Source organism: Notolepis coatsorum (genome assembly GCF_963971535.1).
Source record: "Notolepis coatsorum genome assembly, chromosome: 9".
Taxonomy (NCBI): domain Eukaryota; kingdom Metazoa; phylum Chordata; class Actinopteri; order Aulopiformes; family Paralepididae; genus Notolepis; species Notolepis coatsorum.
Genome location: NC_140173.1, coordinates 32,701,675 through 32,721,792, shown reverse-complemented (window position 1 = coordinate 32,721,792; position 20,118 = coordinate 32,701,675). Strand labels below are relative to the sequence as shown.

Below are 20,118 nucleotides of genomic sequence, written 5' to 3'. Positions count from 1 at the left end.
ATGGTTAGAGACCACCAACTTATTTTTTTTAATCCACTTTTTCTCTTTTTTTTTCAATTTTTTTCCCATCCCAATTTCGCTCTGCCAATTCTCCCCTCCCCTGTCTTGAACGTTGCCCGCATATGCCCCCCACTGGCCGGTTGTAGGGAGGATAGAAGCCTTGCATCACGTGTCCCCTCCGGTACCCGAGGAGGCAGCCTGTCACATCTTTTCACCTGCCAGCGCGGACTCTCAGTGGCGAGGTGTAACGTGTGGGAGGCTCACGCTGCCCCCGCCATTTCCTGTCTCCGCTGTGCAGGCGTCCCCCAACCGACCTGTAGGAGTCGCTGTCCACAACGTCCAGATTACCACCCATCGACTTCCACCCGCTAACTCTGCCGAGTTAGTATGACGGCCGGCCCAAGCCGACAGCCAGACTCGAACCCGGTGTCTCTTGCGTTGGTGACGAGCGCAATGTCCGCTGCGCCACCCAGCCGCCTTAGAGACCACCAACTTCTATAATTCTATGGGTTGGCCAGGGAGGCTTCGGCTCTGATCTGTCCCCTGGTGGAGAGATGGTCAAACCTCCAGGTACAACACAAAACACGAACAATGCCGTTCACAATCTAGTCTACTCGTACGCACGGTTAAAAGCGGGTCTACTGCTTACACTACATGCTCATTCATGATTTAAAAGGGAACGTCACCCATTTTTAGAATCCACATATGTGATTCTAAATCTTGGCACGGTCTAGGTCCGATTAAGCCGGCAGAGACTATTCTTCAGAAAAGCCGAAAACGTTGCACGATTCAGAAATAGGTCGAAATTGAGATATTGGCAATTCGTTTCTGGGTAAAGTAGTGTTTCCCCTATATGCATTCAGCACCGCCGCTGCTATGAACTAGACCAGGGAGGGGCAACTGGCGGCCCGCGGGCCGCATGCGGCCCTCACCGACGTTCCATGCGGCCCCAGGCCAATATAAAAAAAAAAGAAAAAAAAAATTATAATATTTTTTTATTTCTTTATTTATTTTTTTTTTTTATTTAATTTTTTTTTGTATTGTATTTGACTAAGAAGAGTTGGCAGTCGACTATGGCTCCTTTCGATCGATTAGTCGACTATTTGACTAATAGGGGTCAGCCCTAGTGTGGACATATGAAACGCTGTTGAAAGTGCCGTGCAGCAATATGGGGGTTTTGATAAACTGTCGGCTGTTGTTACCGATGGAGCACCGGCAATGAAAGGAAAACGCACAGGATTCGCCGGGCTTCTAAGGCAGAGTGGCGTTGAGTGTCCAATGCTGCACTGCATTATACATCAGGTAAGTTCGCTAACATAATTTCCATCTATTGTGGGTCACTAATAATGACCAATGCGAGTCGAGTGTAGTAAAATTATATGCGAGAGTCGTTAAATAGTTTTTCTTTTTTTGTATCTGATATAGGAGGCTCTCTGTGCCAAGAAGCTTGACTACTACAGCCATGTTATGGATTTGGTTACCAAGGTTACCAATCTAATTCGTGGAGGCAACAGGTCACTAAACCATAGAAAGTTTGTCTCCTTTTTGGAAGAGATGGACACTGATTATGGCGACTTGCAGCTACACACAGAAATCCGATGGCTGAGCCGTCGGAAAGTACAGGAGTGACATTGAAACACTGCAAATGCAATTCAATGATCGGTTTGAAGATTTCAACGGCATGCAGTCACGGATAGCGCTGTTTGCCGGCCCCCTCACCGCTACGGTGTCAGAGCAGCCCCCACCGTTGCAGCTTGAACTGTGCGAGCTACAGTCAGATTTTTTTCAAGCAAAGAGAAATGAGAGGGGAATTTCGTTTTGGAAACTGCTACCTGAGCCCCGCTTCCCACTCCTCAGGGACTTTGCCCTCTCTATGGCCAGTATGTTTGGGAGCACATACATATGTCAGAGCAATTTCTCAAACATGAAGCACATCAAGTCAAAGGAGAGAAACAGGCTGTCGGATGAAACATTATTTCATCTGATGCAGATTGCATGCACAAACATTGAAGTTGACATTCCTGCTATTGTGCGCTAAACAAGAGAGACCACAAGTGTCTCATTAAAGACAGGGGGGGGGGGATGATGAAGAGGTGTAGAGGGGGGGGGGTGGAGATGATGAAGAGGTGTAGAGAGGGGGGAAGAGATGATGAAGAGGTGTAGAGAGGGGGGGAGATGATGGAGAGGTGTAGAGAGGGGACCATTATTATTATTATTATTATTATTATTATTATTATTATTATTATTATTATTATTATTATTATTATTATTATTATTATTATTATTATTATTATAACCATTATTGACCCACTGTGGGGCGAGGGTGAATGTCATGCCAGTTTGATAAAGGGTCAATGGGAGGCATGTAGTATTGCACTTTACTTTACTTGCACTTTACTTGTTTACTTTTGTAGTGTTCAGATAACACTAATAACACAAACACAAAGCAGCATTCCTGCTGCATTTCACTACAACAGTAAATCAAAAGTGCAATAATAAATGATTTTGTTAAATGTATACACTTTTATCCTGCTACTAAACAAAACATTCCTGAGTGCTTCATATCCATAACATGCATTTCAGTGTTATAATGTTTTGTTTAGTAGCAGGATAAAAGTTTATACATTTAACAAAATCATTTATTATTGCACTTTTGATTTACTGTTGTAGTGAAATGCAGCAGGAATGCTGCTTTGTGTTTGTTGAGCAGTGGGCTTTAAGTTCATAGATTTATTTTATTAGAAGCCTTAATTATAATTGATAATTTTTGTATATATTTGGGGTTACACAGCAATACTTTTAAATTCAGCTGTTTATAAATTCATAAAGTTGAAATTGCATTACTAAATGCATTTGAAATGGAATAAAAACAAAGTTACAACAAATTATAATTGTTTATATACCTTGTGACTATTAGGGCTATTTGAGTGATGGGGTACTACTGGCGGGACTGCCGATAAACAATGCGGCCCCCCAGATTGATTGTGGACATTTTGTGGCCCTCACCATATACAAAGTTGCCCACCCCTGAACTAGACTATTAAAAAAATTATTAATTTTTTAATTTTTTTATAATTCTTTTTATTTTTATTTTTTATCATTTTATTTGGGCTGTGGGGGGTGCTTAATGTAAAAGGCTGACCTGAGGAAAAGGCTGCAGGGAGAAAGCACTGCAGTCTAGTCGATTTTGTGTTTTGAGCACAAAGTTCATCATAGATCTAGCCTCTTTATTTTGCTCTCAAAGTGCACCAGATTGATGCATTTAACTTTAAAATGTAAAAAAAACTAAAAGTTCCAGGGGGGCAAGCCCCCGGACCCCCCAAGAGGCACAGCACCGCAGCTGATTTTTTTTTTCAGGGGAAACACTGAGTCATTATTAAGGATGCTCGATATTGGCTTTTATACCGATATTGTCCAACTCTTAAATTCCGATACCGATATCAACCGATACCGATATATGCAGGGTCCCCCCCCCCCCCAAAAAAATGGAATAATTTCAGGTAATTAACATTACATATCTCTTGTTGTGGAATTAACACAACATTATGCATACTTTTGACAATAAATTAAATCAGAATTTGTTCTTACTTGCCTGGGTAAATAAAGGTTATAGAAATGTAAAATAATTTTTTATTTTTATTTTTTTTATTTTTTTTGAAAACAGATACAGATATTTTCCGATATCACATTTTAATGCCGATATCGGCCGATAATATCGGTAGGCCGATAATATGGGACATCCCTAGTCATTATACATTGTAAGAGAAATGTAGCTCTGGAATAAGTAGTGTGTTATCAGCATGATTCATTCAAGACATAGATTGAAAAGTATCCGCTCGATTTGTACAAGTGATGGCTTATTCTGAAGCTATGAATCTGCACGTTCATATCATATAAAAAAATTAAATAAATTGATGATCCCTCAAAATGACCTCAAGTCTGTGATGAGTCACGTGTGTTCTTCCTGTGCCCCAGGACAGTTCAGTCAGTATGTTCTTCCTGTGCCCCAGGACAGTTCAGTCAGTATGTTCTTCCTGTGCCCCAGGACAGTTCAGTCAGTGTGTTCTTCCTGTGCCCCAGGACAGTTCAGTCAGTGTGTTCTTCCTGTGCCCCAGGACAGTTCAGTCAGTGTGTTCTTCCTGTGCCCCAGGACAGTTCAGTCAGTATGTTCTTCCTGTGCCCCAGGACAGTTCAGTCAGTGTGTTCTTCCTGTGCCCCAGGACAGTTCAGTCAGTATGTTCTTCCTGTGCCCCAGGACAGTTCAGTCAGTGTGTTCTTCCTGTGCCCCAGGACAGTTCAGTCAGTGTGTTCTTCCTGTGCCCCAGGACAGTTCAGTCAGTATGTTCTTCCTGTGCCCCAGGACAGTTCAGTCAGTGTGTTCTTCCTGTGCCCCAGGACAGTTCAGTCAGTATGTTCTTCCTGTGCTCCAGGACAGTTCAGTCAGTGTGTTCTTCCTGTGCCCCAGGACAGTTCAGTCAGTGTGTTCTTCCTGTGCCCCAGGACAGTTCAGTCAGTGTTCTTCCTGTGCCCCAGGACAGTTCAGTCAGTATGTTCTTCCTGTGCCCCAGGACAGTTCAGTCAGTATGTTCTTCCTGTGCCCCTTAGTCATCATCGCCCCCTACCCTCACTTAATCATCATTGCCCCCTACCCTCACTTAATCATCATCGCCCCCTACCCTCACTTAATCATCATTGCCCCCTACCTTCACTTAATCATCATCGTCATCTACCTTCACTTAGTCATCCTCGCCCCCTACCCTCTCTTAATCATCATCGCCCCCTACCTTCACTTAATCATCATCGCCCCCTACCTTCACTTAATCATCATCGCCCCCTACCTTCACTTAATCATCATCGCCCCCTACCTTCACTTAATCATCATCGCCCCCTACCTTCACTTAGGCCATGGTTACACTGGGGGAAAACAGCAACGTTGTATTTTCGAATGATTACGTTTGCATGTCCAAATTAAAAGGAAACGCTGTTTAGGCAGGAACACGCGTTTTCCTAGCGCCAACGCTGAAAGGGTGTTTTCGTTTTGGAAACTCGCAGACAACGGTGCCATGTAATTTGCGCGAGCCGGATACGGAGCCGTTCTTGCCCAACGCCCATGCGCAGTAGTAGACATCGACGCCAAATTCTCCCCTGGCTGGACCAGTGGACCTATACAGGATATCAGCTGCGTCCTCCTCAGATTGCCTGTAGCTGCGGCTAAACTAAGCTCATGTGTTGTCAAGTTATTGTTATAAGGAACCCAGTACTCCAAACTACAACAGTCTGCATCCCCTTAACAATTGTTTGTATTGAGCCGTATTGTATTGTACCCATTCTGCAATCTGTTAAATAACGTTTTCATCCATTCATTCTGCTAGCATTAACGTTACTAGGTTAATGTACGATAGCCACAATGCTATACTGTTATAATTAGGGATGTCCCGATCGCCTTTTTTTGCTTCCGATCCGATCCCGATCATGTGATTTTAAATATCTACCGATCCGATCTTTCACATTAGTAATCAATTTTGACACATTTTTGTCAGAAACTGGCAGAGCGAGACAAGCCCATCTGTTGCCTATAGTCCGGGGCGCGAGCGCGGAGGCTTTTGTTATTACATTCACCCTGAGAAATGTGCTTCTGCTTCATATGAGAAATATTAAAAGTTTCAATATATGTTTGCACATTAGTATACATTCAGTGTTCGACTTACGTAATGGTCCATTCTGGTCTGAAACGCAGACGATAATCCTCAGTCACGTTATCCTCCAGGTGAAAAGTTAGTCTGAAAACTTCGCCTCCAGCCTGTCCTCCTTGCAAACATTGCAACTGGCTTGACTTTCTATTTTAAAATGCTTAGTTCCAAACCTCTGACATTAAGTCTAGCTGCTCAAGTCAGTGGATATTAACCGTGTTTCGGGAGCGACGTGTTGTACTGTTGTTGTGATGTGGAGCGTGTAGCGTGTAGCCGGTCTAAATTAAAGGGAATGTGTTTGTTGTGGACAATTATTCTGCTCTGTGTGACAATAAATACATTAATGATGATATATTATATGTAATTTAAAACCAAAACTAAGGCCTCCGTATGAGTTTAAGACGTGGACATGGTCATGTTTGTTGAATAAAATTTTTCTTTTTTTGACTGCCGATTTTTATTATTATTTTTTCCCGATCCCCGATCCTCTGAAAAGCACGTGATCGACGCCGATCACGTGATCGGATCGGGACATCCCTAGTTATAATGGCATATCCCAATCACGTTGGCACGTAAGCTAACAAGATCGGCAATCTTTTTGTGAGACTAAACTCCGCTCTTGGTGGTAAATTGTGTTGATGTTAGTTTTGTTTCATCAACAAATGAGGCAGAAGACACAGTGAATGTATCCGTTTTTGTTTATTGCACTTTGTTTCTTGCTGAAAAATAAATGATATGTTGCTAAATGGCTCATGCAAGGTATTTAAAGATGGTGGCTTTCTGAGATTTCGAGCAGGATGTGGAGTGACTCGTTCAACCTTTCTGATTGGTTGAAAATGGCCTTCATGTTTGAACTACATCGCCACCTACTGCTTTGGCATTGTACTACATGTATATACATCACTTGGTGCTCACGAGACAAAACGACGTCTAACTTGCCTGCCATTACGCAGCGTTCTGAAAAGCTCAATTAAACGCTTCGTTTTTGGCAATAGTGTAACCGCAGCCTTAGTCATCCTCGCCCCCTACCCTCACTTAATCATCATCTCCCCCTACCTTCACTTAGTCATCCTCGCCCCCTACCCTCACTTAGTCATCCTCGCCCCCTACCCTCACTTAATCATCATTGAATGAACCTAGGAAAAGGGGGGCGGTGCTTTAAAAGCACTCGCATAACGCAACAACACACACCCAGACACTCACGAACACACACACGCTTGTTGGACAAATTGAAAAAGTGCTGATGAGAGCTCACGTCAGAACATGAGAGAGAGAGGGGGGTATACATTTATACCTCCGTCTCCATTCACTTGTTCCTCTCCGTCTGGCTCCAAATGGATCATGGATTATTTAGCAGAAAAACAGGTACCCACTCCTGTCTTTCTTTCATAAAAACAAACCAAACACTGAAGGATGAAAGGGATGAGAGGGATGAGAGGGGGTAAGAATGGACGATGGGAGCGGAGGGCACTCGCGGCTTGTCCATTGAGAAGAGCGAGGCAGATCGGCTGTTTACTTGTTCTTGAAAGCCGCGGGGGAGGGGCGGGGGGTGATATGAATGAGTGATACGGATGGGGGATGGATGGAGTGGCTCAGGTGGGCTACCTGAGGGTAATGCGGCGGCAGGGCCCTGGGTTTTAATGGCGTATGAAAGCCTGGCGGCCATGTTTTATTCAGCTCTTAAGAGCGGGATTGCCAGGTGAGTAGACGCCTCCCAGGAGAAACACACACACACACACACACACACGTACACACACACGCACACAAACACTGAGCTGTGTGTAGGACTGTGAGTCATAACCTGAGAGGGGCGTACACACACACGTACTTACACATGTAGACACACACACACACACGTACTTACACATGTAGACACACACACACACGTACGTACACATGTAGACACACACACACACACGTACACACACACACACACACGTACACACACACACGTACACACACACACACACACACACACGTACACACACGTACACACACACACACACACACATGTACACACACACACTTCCTCTCTCAAGGTACAGTGGCCATGAGAAGCACTTAGGGCTAGTTTGCTGAGGTCCGCATGGGAACAAGGTGCTAAGCTCCTCCGTGGTCAAATATATGTATACACTGTATATAGATGCATTGATATTTCTGGCGTTCTGTGCACACACACACATACACACCATGGGGGGGTGGGATTTGCGCACTTGTTGGAGCCCATTGCTCCCGTGGACACACTCCTAGGCATATGCAAAGTGCCAAGAGTGGATGCCAAGAGTGCACCCTCCATATGCACACACACACACACACACACACACACACACAGACACACACACACACACATACACACACATCGACACACTCCCGGGCACATTGAGGATGTGTGTGAGTGGCTGTTCCATATGCACATGGCTGTTTTGGCCCCGCTCCCCGGAGCGGGACCTCAGGGCTCTGCTGGAGAGCCAGGTGATGGGGGCAAGAGTCCACTTCAGGCTGAGTGTGTGTGTGTGTGTGTGTGTGTGTGTGTGTGTGTGTGGGGAACCCACTGGTCCAGCCCAAGGCAGAGTGGGGAACAGCCATTAGCTGAGTATGTGTGTGTGTGTGGGTGGGTGACGTTGTTTTTTCAGGACCCATATTTAAACAGCTCCAGGTGTGTGTGTATATATATATATATATTAGGAGTGTAACGGTACGCGAATACGTACTGTACCGCCTCAATGTGGTCCTCCGGTACAGTACGCGCTGTGCACCGAACGATTGCAACAGTACGGAACCTTTTTTTGCGGAACTTAAATCCCCCCGGCCCTATTATAACGTGCACAACTAACCGGATGTTGTTTGTTCATCCCACGCAGCGCGCAGCCACGCTGAACGAGAGCTGTAATTCAGCATAGCATATTAGCCTTAGTATGGCGAGTCAATACTAACTGACAAGCCAGAGCTAGAAGTTGTTCCCACAACATTCAAGTCTCCCGTTTGGGATCATTTCGGATTCCCAGTTAACTACGGTAATGGACAAAGACAGGTGGATCGCACTAAAGCTACGTGCCGGCTAGCCCCTTTCGTGACTGTGATGCACACTTGTGATGCAAGCCTTGCATCACAGTCACGAAAGGGGCTACGTTGCCGGCATTGTTCAACTTTATTGCGAACTTTATCACTCATTTGAAACGGCATCACCCTAATGTGAATATCACTGGTACACCGAAGAAGCAAACCCAGCTCCCTGTGGCATTCAAGCAGCATCTCGCTATTAATTCAGACCGGGCCAAAGCAATAACAAACGCCATAGGTGTTTTTATAGCAGCAGATCTGCGACCATACTCCGTTGTCGAGAACACTGGGTTTAAGCACATAGAGCATAGAGAGTAATAGAGCCCCGCTCCCTAGTTCCCTCTCTTCCGTATTTCAGCCAGCAAGTCATACCACCAGCTCTGTATAAACAAGCCCCTTTCGTGACTGTGATGCAAGCCCTGCCCCTGTATTCAAGCAGGGCTTGCATCACAGTCATGAAAGGGGCTCTGTATAAACAAGCACACGCTACAGTTGTCAAAGGCATCTGCTATATAATAATCTTCAGATTTACTTTAAGTGTTATTAGTAGGTTACAGCAGTAAGCATTAGTTTGCTCAGTCAATTATGGCCAATTCGTTTTATATTGTTTAACACATCCTGCGCCAAAAACGTCGTACAACGTGTGTTGTGAAGGGACAGATTAAAGCTGAGAATCTACATTTATTGTTTTATATACCTTGTATATTATTTATATATACACGTTATATCCCTTTAAGCCTGCGTTTGAAGCCTAGTAATATTCACTTTCCTTATGGATAATGCCCCCTGACGGCAGCGCCAGGCAGTCTCGCCCCCAAAGTCAGGTTCAAAGGCGCAACATGCCCGGAGACGGCGCATTGATTCGAGACGAGAACTGAGGTTCGGCACTAGAAGCCACTTAAGTATATATATGGCGGCAGGTGCGAACAGTAGCAGTTCATCAGTGCAGCAAGTTCATCGTTCATCACGCAGTGTGATTCTAATGTAGTGAGAAGCAGTTAGTCTAACAGAGCGTTGAGAACCACGTGCGAAGTGAATAGTAAAAGTGTCAGATTTAATGCAGTAACGTCAAGTTCGACTTAGCTTAATGTGAAGTAAAGAGTCGTTAATTATTGTGTATCGTGCCAACAGCAGTTTGTTCGTGTGCAGCATTACCCAGCAGTTCGTTCGTTTAGCTAGTGGAACCTTAGCCAGTGTGCGTGGACTAAATACATTGGTGCCAGTACACGAGGAGGCCTAGTCGGAGAACCTACTGGACATGTACATATTGGAACCGACGGCGGCGATTGCAGAACCAGTATTGGTTGGATTATAGTGATTGTGGAACGTACTACCCTTGGAGAAGAGCATCGTTAATCTCCACTGTCGTTTGGATTTAACCACCTTGAGGATCTACATTCGGGCTGGCCTCATGGACCGAGGCTAGCTGGCTATCATCATTGCTATCGTGCAATTGGATTACAGTTATTGCTTTTGATGCTGAGTTTTGGATTACAAGGACTGGATTCTGTACGTGAATCCCCTTCTTCTTCAATTGATCAGACTGAGTATCCGAACATTCCTCTCTCCTCCAGAGCTTACAACTCTGGGAGGAACCCCTTGTCTCCAGCGGTACCAGCGTTTCCCCCATATAATTGCCATCCTACGCCAGGCGGCGTTAGCCTAGTACCCCATCGTAGGAATTATTCTATTCCCATTGACTTATGCTACTGACTGACTTATGCATATTCTTCGCCATACAAGCGTGACCCTAATTCTCATATCTGTAACATTTACTGCATAATAATAAATACCCTCAATGATATTTCTTTGTCAGTGCCGTGTTATTATGAGTGTCTGCCATATTTAGATGTACTGTCTGGCCAGTAATACTAAGTACATAACTAGCAGTGGTTTAATCTATCACAATCTTTAATAGTCAGGGTTTTGTAACCCCTCAGTTACAACGTGATTCAAGTTCATGCTAATTCTGCCATTCCACGGCGTACGACGTTATTGAGATCATATTTCATTTTTTCGCCATGGTATTCAGAATGCCCTCACGGAGCCTGGTCTGATACAGTGGGAGCCTGCACAACTCTGCAACGCTTCAATACTGCCGCCTGGTGGATGATCGGCGAGTTACAACCGGAAATGGATCGAGTCGATCTCGGTGCACTGGGGAAATGCGTCCGGCACTCGCATATTGTTGCGGGACTCTAGACACACGTCCGTGTGTAGCGATCGCTGCCATGACGCAATAATCAATATGATTTTGGCGTTTATTATGATTATACAAACCGGAAATGGATCTAGGAGATCGCCGTCAAATAAGTGGGATCTTTTTCCTCCAGTCTCATCGGCGAACGGTAAGAGGACGCTGATGTCATTTTCAGCGCGTTTGTTTATTATTATTCATGCAAACTGCTCTGATCAATATATCACCCATACAAAGCATTTACTGACGATCACGGAATTATAAACAACCCCCCCCCCCCCCGTTCATCCGCGCATGATAAGTCATAACGTTTAGGATCATGTACAGTTGACATTTTTAATATAGCGTGTATCGCCAACAAACGGCAGTTGATAATCTATATATATCCGTTTATGCCTATAACTAGCGTTCTAGGAATTACTGCAGAAAACGATAAAAACATATTTATATTCTAGACGGTATTTTTGTATGAATCTATGAATGAAAAAGTAAAACGTTCCTACATCCTGAACGATAGATAATCGATGTTGAATGGGCCATAGTAATGTCAATTTCCCAGAACAGAGCTGCAAGGTTAGTTTTACATTGTTCCATGAGAACAAACACCATCACTATGCACCGGCAACTCTCATGGTTAACGGTAGAGAATAGGCTGGTTTTCAACACAGTTAAATTTTTCAGGAACACTGTCTTTTCGTCTCAACCTGTTTTCTTATACAAACAAATTGTCAGATGCAGTCAGGTTCATTCTTATTTTACTAGGTCAGCTGATGATGGACAGATTATGTTACCACGTCCAAAATCAAATGCTTTAAAAAGGACTGTTGTTTATCGTGCCATCAATCATTGGAATAACTGCCCCCACTGAACATAAGTAAATTGAATAGTAAAGTGTCACCTGAGAATGCACTACTTAAATATGTGAGCAAAATATTCTGATGTTGATAATGATGTCTACAATGTTTTACTGTTTTTAGATTATCATTGTTAATTGTGATTGTCATTATGTATCTCATGTTGTTATGTTTTGTGTTTTGTGTTGTCTTTCTGTGTGGACCCCAGGAAGACTAGCTCGCCACTTAGGTGACAGCTAATGGGGATCCTTTTAAACAATAAACAATAAACATGTATATATATTTGTGTCTGTAAAGTTCTGTATACACGTTCCTCAGCTGTTCACTCCATTCAAATATCCTAAACAAATGAGTGACGAGAGAGACTTTGCATGTTTTGTTGCTGCCTGTATTGTTATTCATCTACAGTAACTGGTGGAACTCAGCCAATGATGTATGATGTTAGCAGCCATTCTGGTTCTGATGTATGATGTTAGCAGCCGTTCTGAACTTCTGATATATGATGTTAGCAGCCGTTCTGGTTCTGATATGATGTTAGCAGCCGTTCTGATATATGATGTTAGCAGCCGTTCTGGTTCTGATATATGATGTTAGCAGCCGTTCTGGTTCTGATATATGATGTTAGCAGCTGTTCTGGTTCTGATATATGATGTTAGCAGTAGGCTTGGGCGGTATGACGGTATTACGGTATACCAGGGTATTTAGAAATCCTGACGGTATTGAAAACCAATACCGTCAAAATCACAGATCCGTTTTTCAGTTTATATTACAGTGAAACAGAGTTTTAACAGTGGTTGGTTGTAGTGCACTGCACACACGCGCCAGCAGAGGGCGAGACCAGTTCTCACTAGTGGAGCGAGCCGCAGAGCTGGTTGTCTACACACAGGAGGAGGAGGGGAAACCCCGCTTCACTGGAAATTAAATGAGACGCTTACTGTTGCTGCCTGGTGCTGTGGGCTAACTGGCTGTTCTGAGAGCTAACTGTTGTGTATGTGTATCACAACGGTGGTCACGCTTTACGGTAATGTTGCGACAGTGCTGTGAAAATACTGTAAAGCGTTGTGGTAACGAGAGTGTGTGTTGTTGTGGACTGGTGGAGCAAGCAAATAAACGGTAAAACGTTACGTCGCAGTCCGGTGCGTTTTTGAATACACAATACTAACGTTAGTATTACTAGGATGCTGCGGGCTTCTGGCTAGTGGCTACCATTCTGAGAGCTAATGATGGTAGCACTCTGATGCTCCGGGCTAACTGGCCATCTCCGCGATTTGTTTACTTGGTAACACGGGTTGCCCCCCCCCCCCCCCCCCCCCCCGCTGATGAAAAGGAAAGTCATACCGTCATATACCGTACACCGGGGGTATTAGGTCATCAGGGTATGACTGTGTGAAATAAATGATACCGCCCAGGCCTATTTAGCAGCCATTCTGATATATGATGTTAGCAGCCGTTCTGGTTCTGATATATGATGTTAGCAGCCGTTCTGATATATGATGTTAGCAGCTGTTCTGGTTCTGATATATGATGTTAGCAGCCGTTCTGATATATGATGTTAGCAGCCGTTCTGGTTCTGATATATGATGTTAGCAGCTGTTCTGGTTCTGATATATGATGTTAGCAGCCGTTCTGATATATGATGTTAGCAGCCATTCTGGTTTTGATGTATGATGTTAGCAGCCATTCTGGTTCTGATATGATGTTAGCAGCCATTCTGGTTCTGATATATGATGTTAGCAGCCATTCTGGTTCTGATATATGATGTTAGCAGCTAGTGATGCACGATATATCGGCCGCCGATATAATATATAATATCGGCCGATATGGCCGTTTTTTTACACATCGGTATCGGACCGATATCAAGATAGGGCCGATATTAATTTTTTTTTTTTTTTTTTTTTTTTTTTTTTTACATGTTTTGGCCTTAAATAGTTTCAAAATATCAGTCATTTCTGAAAATAAGTTACAAAAGTAAAGAAAATTATGCGTTTTGGAAAATAGCTCTTTATTTGATTATCATAAAAAAGTGTTTTCTATACAGAGATATCGACATCGGTAAATATCGGTATCGGCCAGAACAGCAATATTAATATCGGTTATCGGTATCGGCCACAATTTTCACATCGGTGCATCACTATTAGCAGCCATTCTGGTTCTGATATGATGTTAGCAGCCATTCTGGTTCAAGAAAATGTCACTATATAGACTGTTTGAGTGGAACTGTGTCGCTTGAACCCAAGTGTATTTACCATCAAAGTGACAACGATAACAGTCTAAAAGGACCCAAGTGTATTTCCTGTTGCAATGTTGTTGTTGACAGGAAATACATTTGGGTCCAAAATGTTCCCTAGCAACTGAATTCCAGTGACAGTCTATTGATCTTAGCAAACTCTGCAACAGGGAATTAACTTGTTAGAATGTTCATGTTGTTAAGTGGAAACGGTCTGCATGGAGCTTGATTTGCAACAATTTGTGGAACCCTGCCAAGGCATAACAAAAAATATTGTTTGTTTCCTGTTGGTTGTCAGTTAAGGCCATGGGTAGGTAGTAGGGATGCACGATAATTATCGGGCCGATATCAGCAATTATGACGTCATCCCGATAAACCCGATAACGTTATTGATAGCTCCGATAATATAATATATTTTTTGGTAAAAAAAAATGCGGTGTGGGTGAATTGGGATGAAGGGCATTTGTTTTTACTGTAGGCTCCTCCCGTTTTGCCAGTACTGTGGTACGACTGATAGCGTGTGGTTTAGGAAGAGGGCGTTTTACACAAATCCAGCGCTCCCTTTCTTGGCTGTGACGTAGCCACGTAAGTTTTGAAGCAGCGCGGATGTAAACGAAGATGGCGTCAGTAGTGTGGGAATAGTTTCAGAGGAAAAAAGTTTGCTTGCTATTTGTAACAAATGCAATGCAGAAGTTCAACGAGGAGGGAAAAGGGCAACAACTTATAATACATCCAACCTAACAAGTCACCTGCAACATCACCACCGCTACGATGGTGTGTTAAAAACCTACGACGACGCGCGAGCAGCTAAAGCTGCTGCAAATCTAGCCCCTTTCATGACTGATGCAACCCTCGGTTGAATACGCAGTCACTTATTGCTCCGTAGTAGCCAGGTTAATTTGCACCACCAAGCACTGCTTAAAAGCTAGCGGCTTGAGCCCTTGGGTCATTTCTGTCAAACTTCTTTAATTTAGCAAACGCCTCGTCAATAGGTACAAGCGCTGCGGGTTCCTTTGTAGCTGGCTTTGGATTCACAGCAGTTTTAGCTGCTCGCGCGTCGTCGCAGGCTTTTAACACACCATCGTAGCGGTTTGATTGATTGATTGATTGAAAACTTTATTAACAGATTGCAGAATGGTACAATACAGTACAGCTCAATACACACAATTGTTAAGGGGATGCAGACCAGAGAAAGACTTTCGTCTTGTTTACATCAGGGTCCCCCATTTTCAATTCATCAGGAGTTGCAACGGTGGTGATGTTGCAGGTGACTTGTTAGGTTGGATGTATTATAAGTTATTGACGGATTGTGAATTTTCTGATTCAAATTATATTTATTTGGAAAAATAAATATGGTCACTTTATCAGTCAAAACTGTTGTCTTGGTTTTGTTTTGTTCATAGTATCATTTATCATGTCAACTCATGATAAATCTGGTTAGGTCAAAACTACAGGAATATACATTTAAAAAAAAAATTATAATACAATAAATATCGGTTATCGGTATCGGCCTTGAGGAGCAGAAAGTTATCGGTATCTGTATCGGGGTCAAAAAATCTATATCGTGCACCCCTAGTAGGTAGGGAATTTATTTAATTTTTTATTTTATTCTTTCCCACGGCGACTATGGATAGGGAATTTCTTTATTTAATTAAAATGTTCACAACAACATGGATGCATGTACTCTGCCAGCATGTTTAATATCCATAATACTAAAGGTTTGACTAAGATTTCTATGAAACTTTATTAAAAAAAAAATGAAATAAAATGATTATATATATATTTTTTTTTTGTAACTCATAAAATATATTGGGTCACACCTAAATCGGCAGGGTCGGTCGGCAACCGGAAACAAACCATTATTTTTTTTAGGCTCAATGTAATAACGTTTTTGTGTGTGTGTTGTAGGTGTAATGGAGGTGGTGACGGGGATGCAGGATATCGGCGTGCCTCTTGATGCAGAGACCATCTCCGTCTATATCCTCCCTGCCTTCCCCACCCTGGACGCAGCATGGAAGGCCCTGACGGTGAGAGAGAGAGAGATTTGTAGAGCTATAACTATTAGGCTTGGGCGGTATGACGGTATTACGGTATACCAGGGTATTTAGAAATCCCGACGGTATTGAAAACCAATACCGTCAAAATCACAGATCCGTTTCAGTTTATATTACAATGAAACAGAGTTTTAACAGTGGTTGGTTGTAGTGCACTGCACACACGCGCCAGCAGAGGGCGAGACCAGTCCTCACTAGTGGAGCGAGCCGCAGAGCTGGTTGTCTACACACAGGAGGAGGAGGGGAAACCCCGCTTCACTGGAAATTAAATGAGACTCTTACCGTTGCTGCCTGGTGCTGCGGGCTAACTGGCTGTTCTGAGAGCTAACTGTTGTGTATGTGTATCACAACGGTGGTCACGCTTTACGGTAATGTTGCGACAGTGCTGTGAAAATACCGTAAAGCGTTGTGGTAATGAGAGTGTGTGTTGTTGTGGACTGGTGGAGCAAGCAAATAAACGGTAAAACGTTCCGTCGCTGCGTTTTTTAATACACAACACTAACGTTACTAGTACTAGGGTGCTGCGGGGCTCCTGGCTACCATTCTGAGAGTTAACGTTAGTATTACTAGGATGCTGCGGGCTTCTGGCTAGTGGCTACCATTCTGAGAGCTAACGATAGTAGCACTCGAATGCTGCGGGCTAACTGGCCATCTCCGCGATTTGTTTACTTGGTAACTGCGGTGGTAGGCGAGTGCATTCTCCACTGCGCTACCCAGCCGCCCCAACCTTTAGCGTGTATTCTACTAAAAGCGTTCTCGTTTCTTCCCTGGACTAGCTACTGTTCTCAAATCAAGTCTAGATTATCGGTATTATGTTTCATCATGAATGCAGGAAAGGGCGGGGCGGCGGGGGGTCGTTTTTTGATGCTCTGATCGTCACCAACGGAATACGTTGCACGCACACACGCTCCGATCGCAATGAAGGCATTTTTGGATCAACGCAAGATTGATACCATATAGCCCTTACCTTGACTAGGATCTGCCCCAAAAAGAATATTTCAATTATCTGATCGCCATTCCAAGTATTGATGTCGATCGTGTTGCCAACATAATCCACCAAAGAACATGAAGCGGGAGCGCTTGATTCTCCTCAATGCATGCGTTATAACCGCTTGTCCTGCCCGACAAGGAAGACTCCGCCCGGAGACTTTAGATCGACGTCACACGCCAAGCCACATAGTTTCAAAGGAAGTGCAATACCGACCGCAAGGCGGCAGGCGGCGGTATTGGACTTTTGCGATTCCAGACCCATTCCCAATGATAACACAGGGCTCCCTGGGTGGATTATGAATGGAAATATCGAATAAAAGAAATTACGATCCAGAAACGTGTTAACACGTGAATGGCACTCAATCGTTGGCCGTCAGAAACGTGTAAATCAGTGATTGGCAACCAATCTGTTAACCCTTTCACTGCCACACTACAGAAGGTTAACCTTTTACTATCACACTACCGATGGTTACCGTCGGTAGTGTGATAGTAAAGGGTTAACCTTCTGTAGTGTGGCAGTGAAATGGTTAACATGCTGTTGTGTGGCAGTGAAACGGTTAACCTTCCGTGTTGTCGCAGTGACAGGGCTGTACGCTAAGCTTTTTCACTAGGGGCACAGAATCTTTTTTAGGGGCTATAGTGCAAAAAAATATGTTCCTCATTACTGTGGTCCTTTTATTTAACATTTAAGTGCTTTTGTTTTCAGGTTTGTATCTTTTATAATAAACCAACTGAAGTATTACCACAGCTGCAAAAATGTCTTCTTTAATTGATAACAGTGTACCTATTAACAGTGTTCATTAGCGATGGGTTAGGATCGTTAGGATTTTATCGATACTACTACTCTTTTTTTTTTTTTTTTTTTTTTTTTGTTATTGCAAGACAAAAATTATTAAAAGTCAGTACTCAACACACAATGCATAATGAAACTTTCAGTAAAGGTGGTTAAAATATATGCAAGCACAGAAACAAGATAAAACAAAATTAGTCTATAATAACATTTTAACCGTATACAGTGTATATCCAGCGAAATTACAATTATATAAATGTTAGTATATAATATACCCCTAATACCTATTTTCTAAAACCCTACACACATATGCTCCAGCTCGAACCCCCCCCTCCCGGACCCCCTCTTGGATAGTACCTCCATTATCCCTCACTCCTAACCAGACACTACCATTATAAGCTAGCTTTTATTCTCTCCACCACTTCTAACCACATTGACATTTTGGATTCATTGAGACCCAGAATTCTTGCTGTAGATATTTCTTGATATATCACATCGAGATATGTAAGAAACCACACTTTTCGGCACATTTTTTCCGGTTGAAACCAACGTGATGCGATCAGTTTTTTAGCTACTGTGATACCCGATAAAACCAATCTCTTTAGTTGTGGATTCACTGCAAACTCAAAAACATCATTCAATAGTAATACCGAGGGGTGTACAGGTATATTCCAAGATACGAGTATTGATAATTGTTGGGACACATCTTTCCAGAATGCCTTAACTGGTGGGCAGTCCCAATACATGTGCATAAATGTTCCTTCGTCCCCATTTGTACATTGGGAGCATTTGGAGTCTTGTTTAAGCCCCATTTTGCACAGCCTTATAGGAGTCAAGTATGTCCTGTGAATATAGTTCAGATTGATTTGTTGATGATCCGGGTTCCTTGATGTAAGTCGGACATTTGCCCAGGCTCCTTGCCAATCAAAGTCATTTTCCAGGTCTGGTATATCCCTCCTCCAGACAGTGTCTAGTTGAAGGGTTTCATACGAGGACGTTAGTAATTGATAATAAAAACCTGATACAAAACCTCCCAATGTTTCTCTTTCATAGAAAAATGTGTGGTATCTGTGGTGTTCAATTGGTATGAGTAATGGAACACCGTGAGACCTCAGACAAAGTCGTAACTGTATGTAAAAAAGCCATGTGGACTCGGTGAGGTTAAACTTTGTGCATATTTCGACATAACTACAGAGGCCCTTGTTATTAAAAATATCCCCTAATGAGTGTATGCCTTGCTCTTCCCATATAGGGAATCTTATAGGGCGTTTTCGCATTAAGAGTGCATTGTTATTGAATATGGGAGTGTGATTATGCCATTCTTGAGGGTTAGGATATTTCTTTTGTGTTTCCCGCCATGTTCTGATTGCATGGGTAATTATTGGGCCAAATTCTCGCTCACAATGCTTGATTGAAAGTTTAGTGTGTGCTATGTCTTTTAGTCTCTGTGGGGCTACTATGTTTTCTTCTAAATCTCTCCAAGATACCAAAGCCTGGGGGTCAAACCATATCTTCAGTGGTCTTAATGTGAAGGCCTTAAAATATTGTAAAAAATCTGGAACTGCCATGCCACCGTCTGCTTTATTTCTCTGTGCGGTGGATCTTTTTATGCGAGGTGGTTTGTTATTCCAAATAAATTTGTATGTGGAGGTTTGTAATCTTTTCCAGTAGCCCTCTGGAGGAGGTAACGGAAGCATTGAGCTGAAGAAATTGATTCTTGGTAATACATCCATCTTAACTATTGATACCCTTGCCTGTACTGAGTTTTTAAGTTTTGCCCACCTGTCCAGGTCGTCTTTGATTTTGTTCTGTATTTTTGTGTAATTGTGCTTCACCGTTTGTCTTATGGTGGGAAATATTTCCACTCCCAAGCATCTAAAATGTTTGACCATGGGTATCGCACCTGGGAGGGTTGTGTCTTTTTTTGCACTGATGTTAAGAGGAAGAAAAGCCGACTTAGGCCAATTTATTTTAAATCCCGATAAATCACCAAAGTTCTCTATCAACTTGAGTATATGCGGCAATGTGTTGTTGGGGTTTTGCATGAACAATATTACGTCGTCCGCATATAAACAAATTTTATGTTGTGTGCCCTTGATTACTATTGGTTCTATGTGTTGGGATTGTCTTATAAATTGTGCTAAAGGTTCTAATGATAGATAGAATAGTCCGGGACTAAGAGGGCAACCCTGTCTGGCTGAGCGTGATACCGGAAAGATATCGGAGATGAATGTGCCTGTTGTAATCCTGGCCGAT

At 43.1% G+C, this 20,118-nt stretch overlaps 1 protein-coding gene across 1 annotated transcript in view; it reads left to right on the top strand.

Annotated features, from left to right (window-relative positions):
* Positions 1 to 20,118, top strand: part of lrpprc (leucine-rich pentatricopeptide repeat containing) — a gene marked incomplete at its 3' end in the record, with an annotated part of 275,324 nt that overhangs the window by 65,575 nt on the left and 189,631 nt on the right. Inside the window, exon 12 of the mRNA XM_084321823.1 lies at positions 15,937 to 16,055. Within this exon, the coding sequence (XP_084177949.1) occupies positions 15,937 to 16,055 (119 nt within the window). The remainder of the gene's footprint in view (positions 1 to 15,936; positions 16,056 to 20,118) is intronic.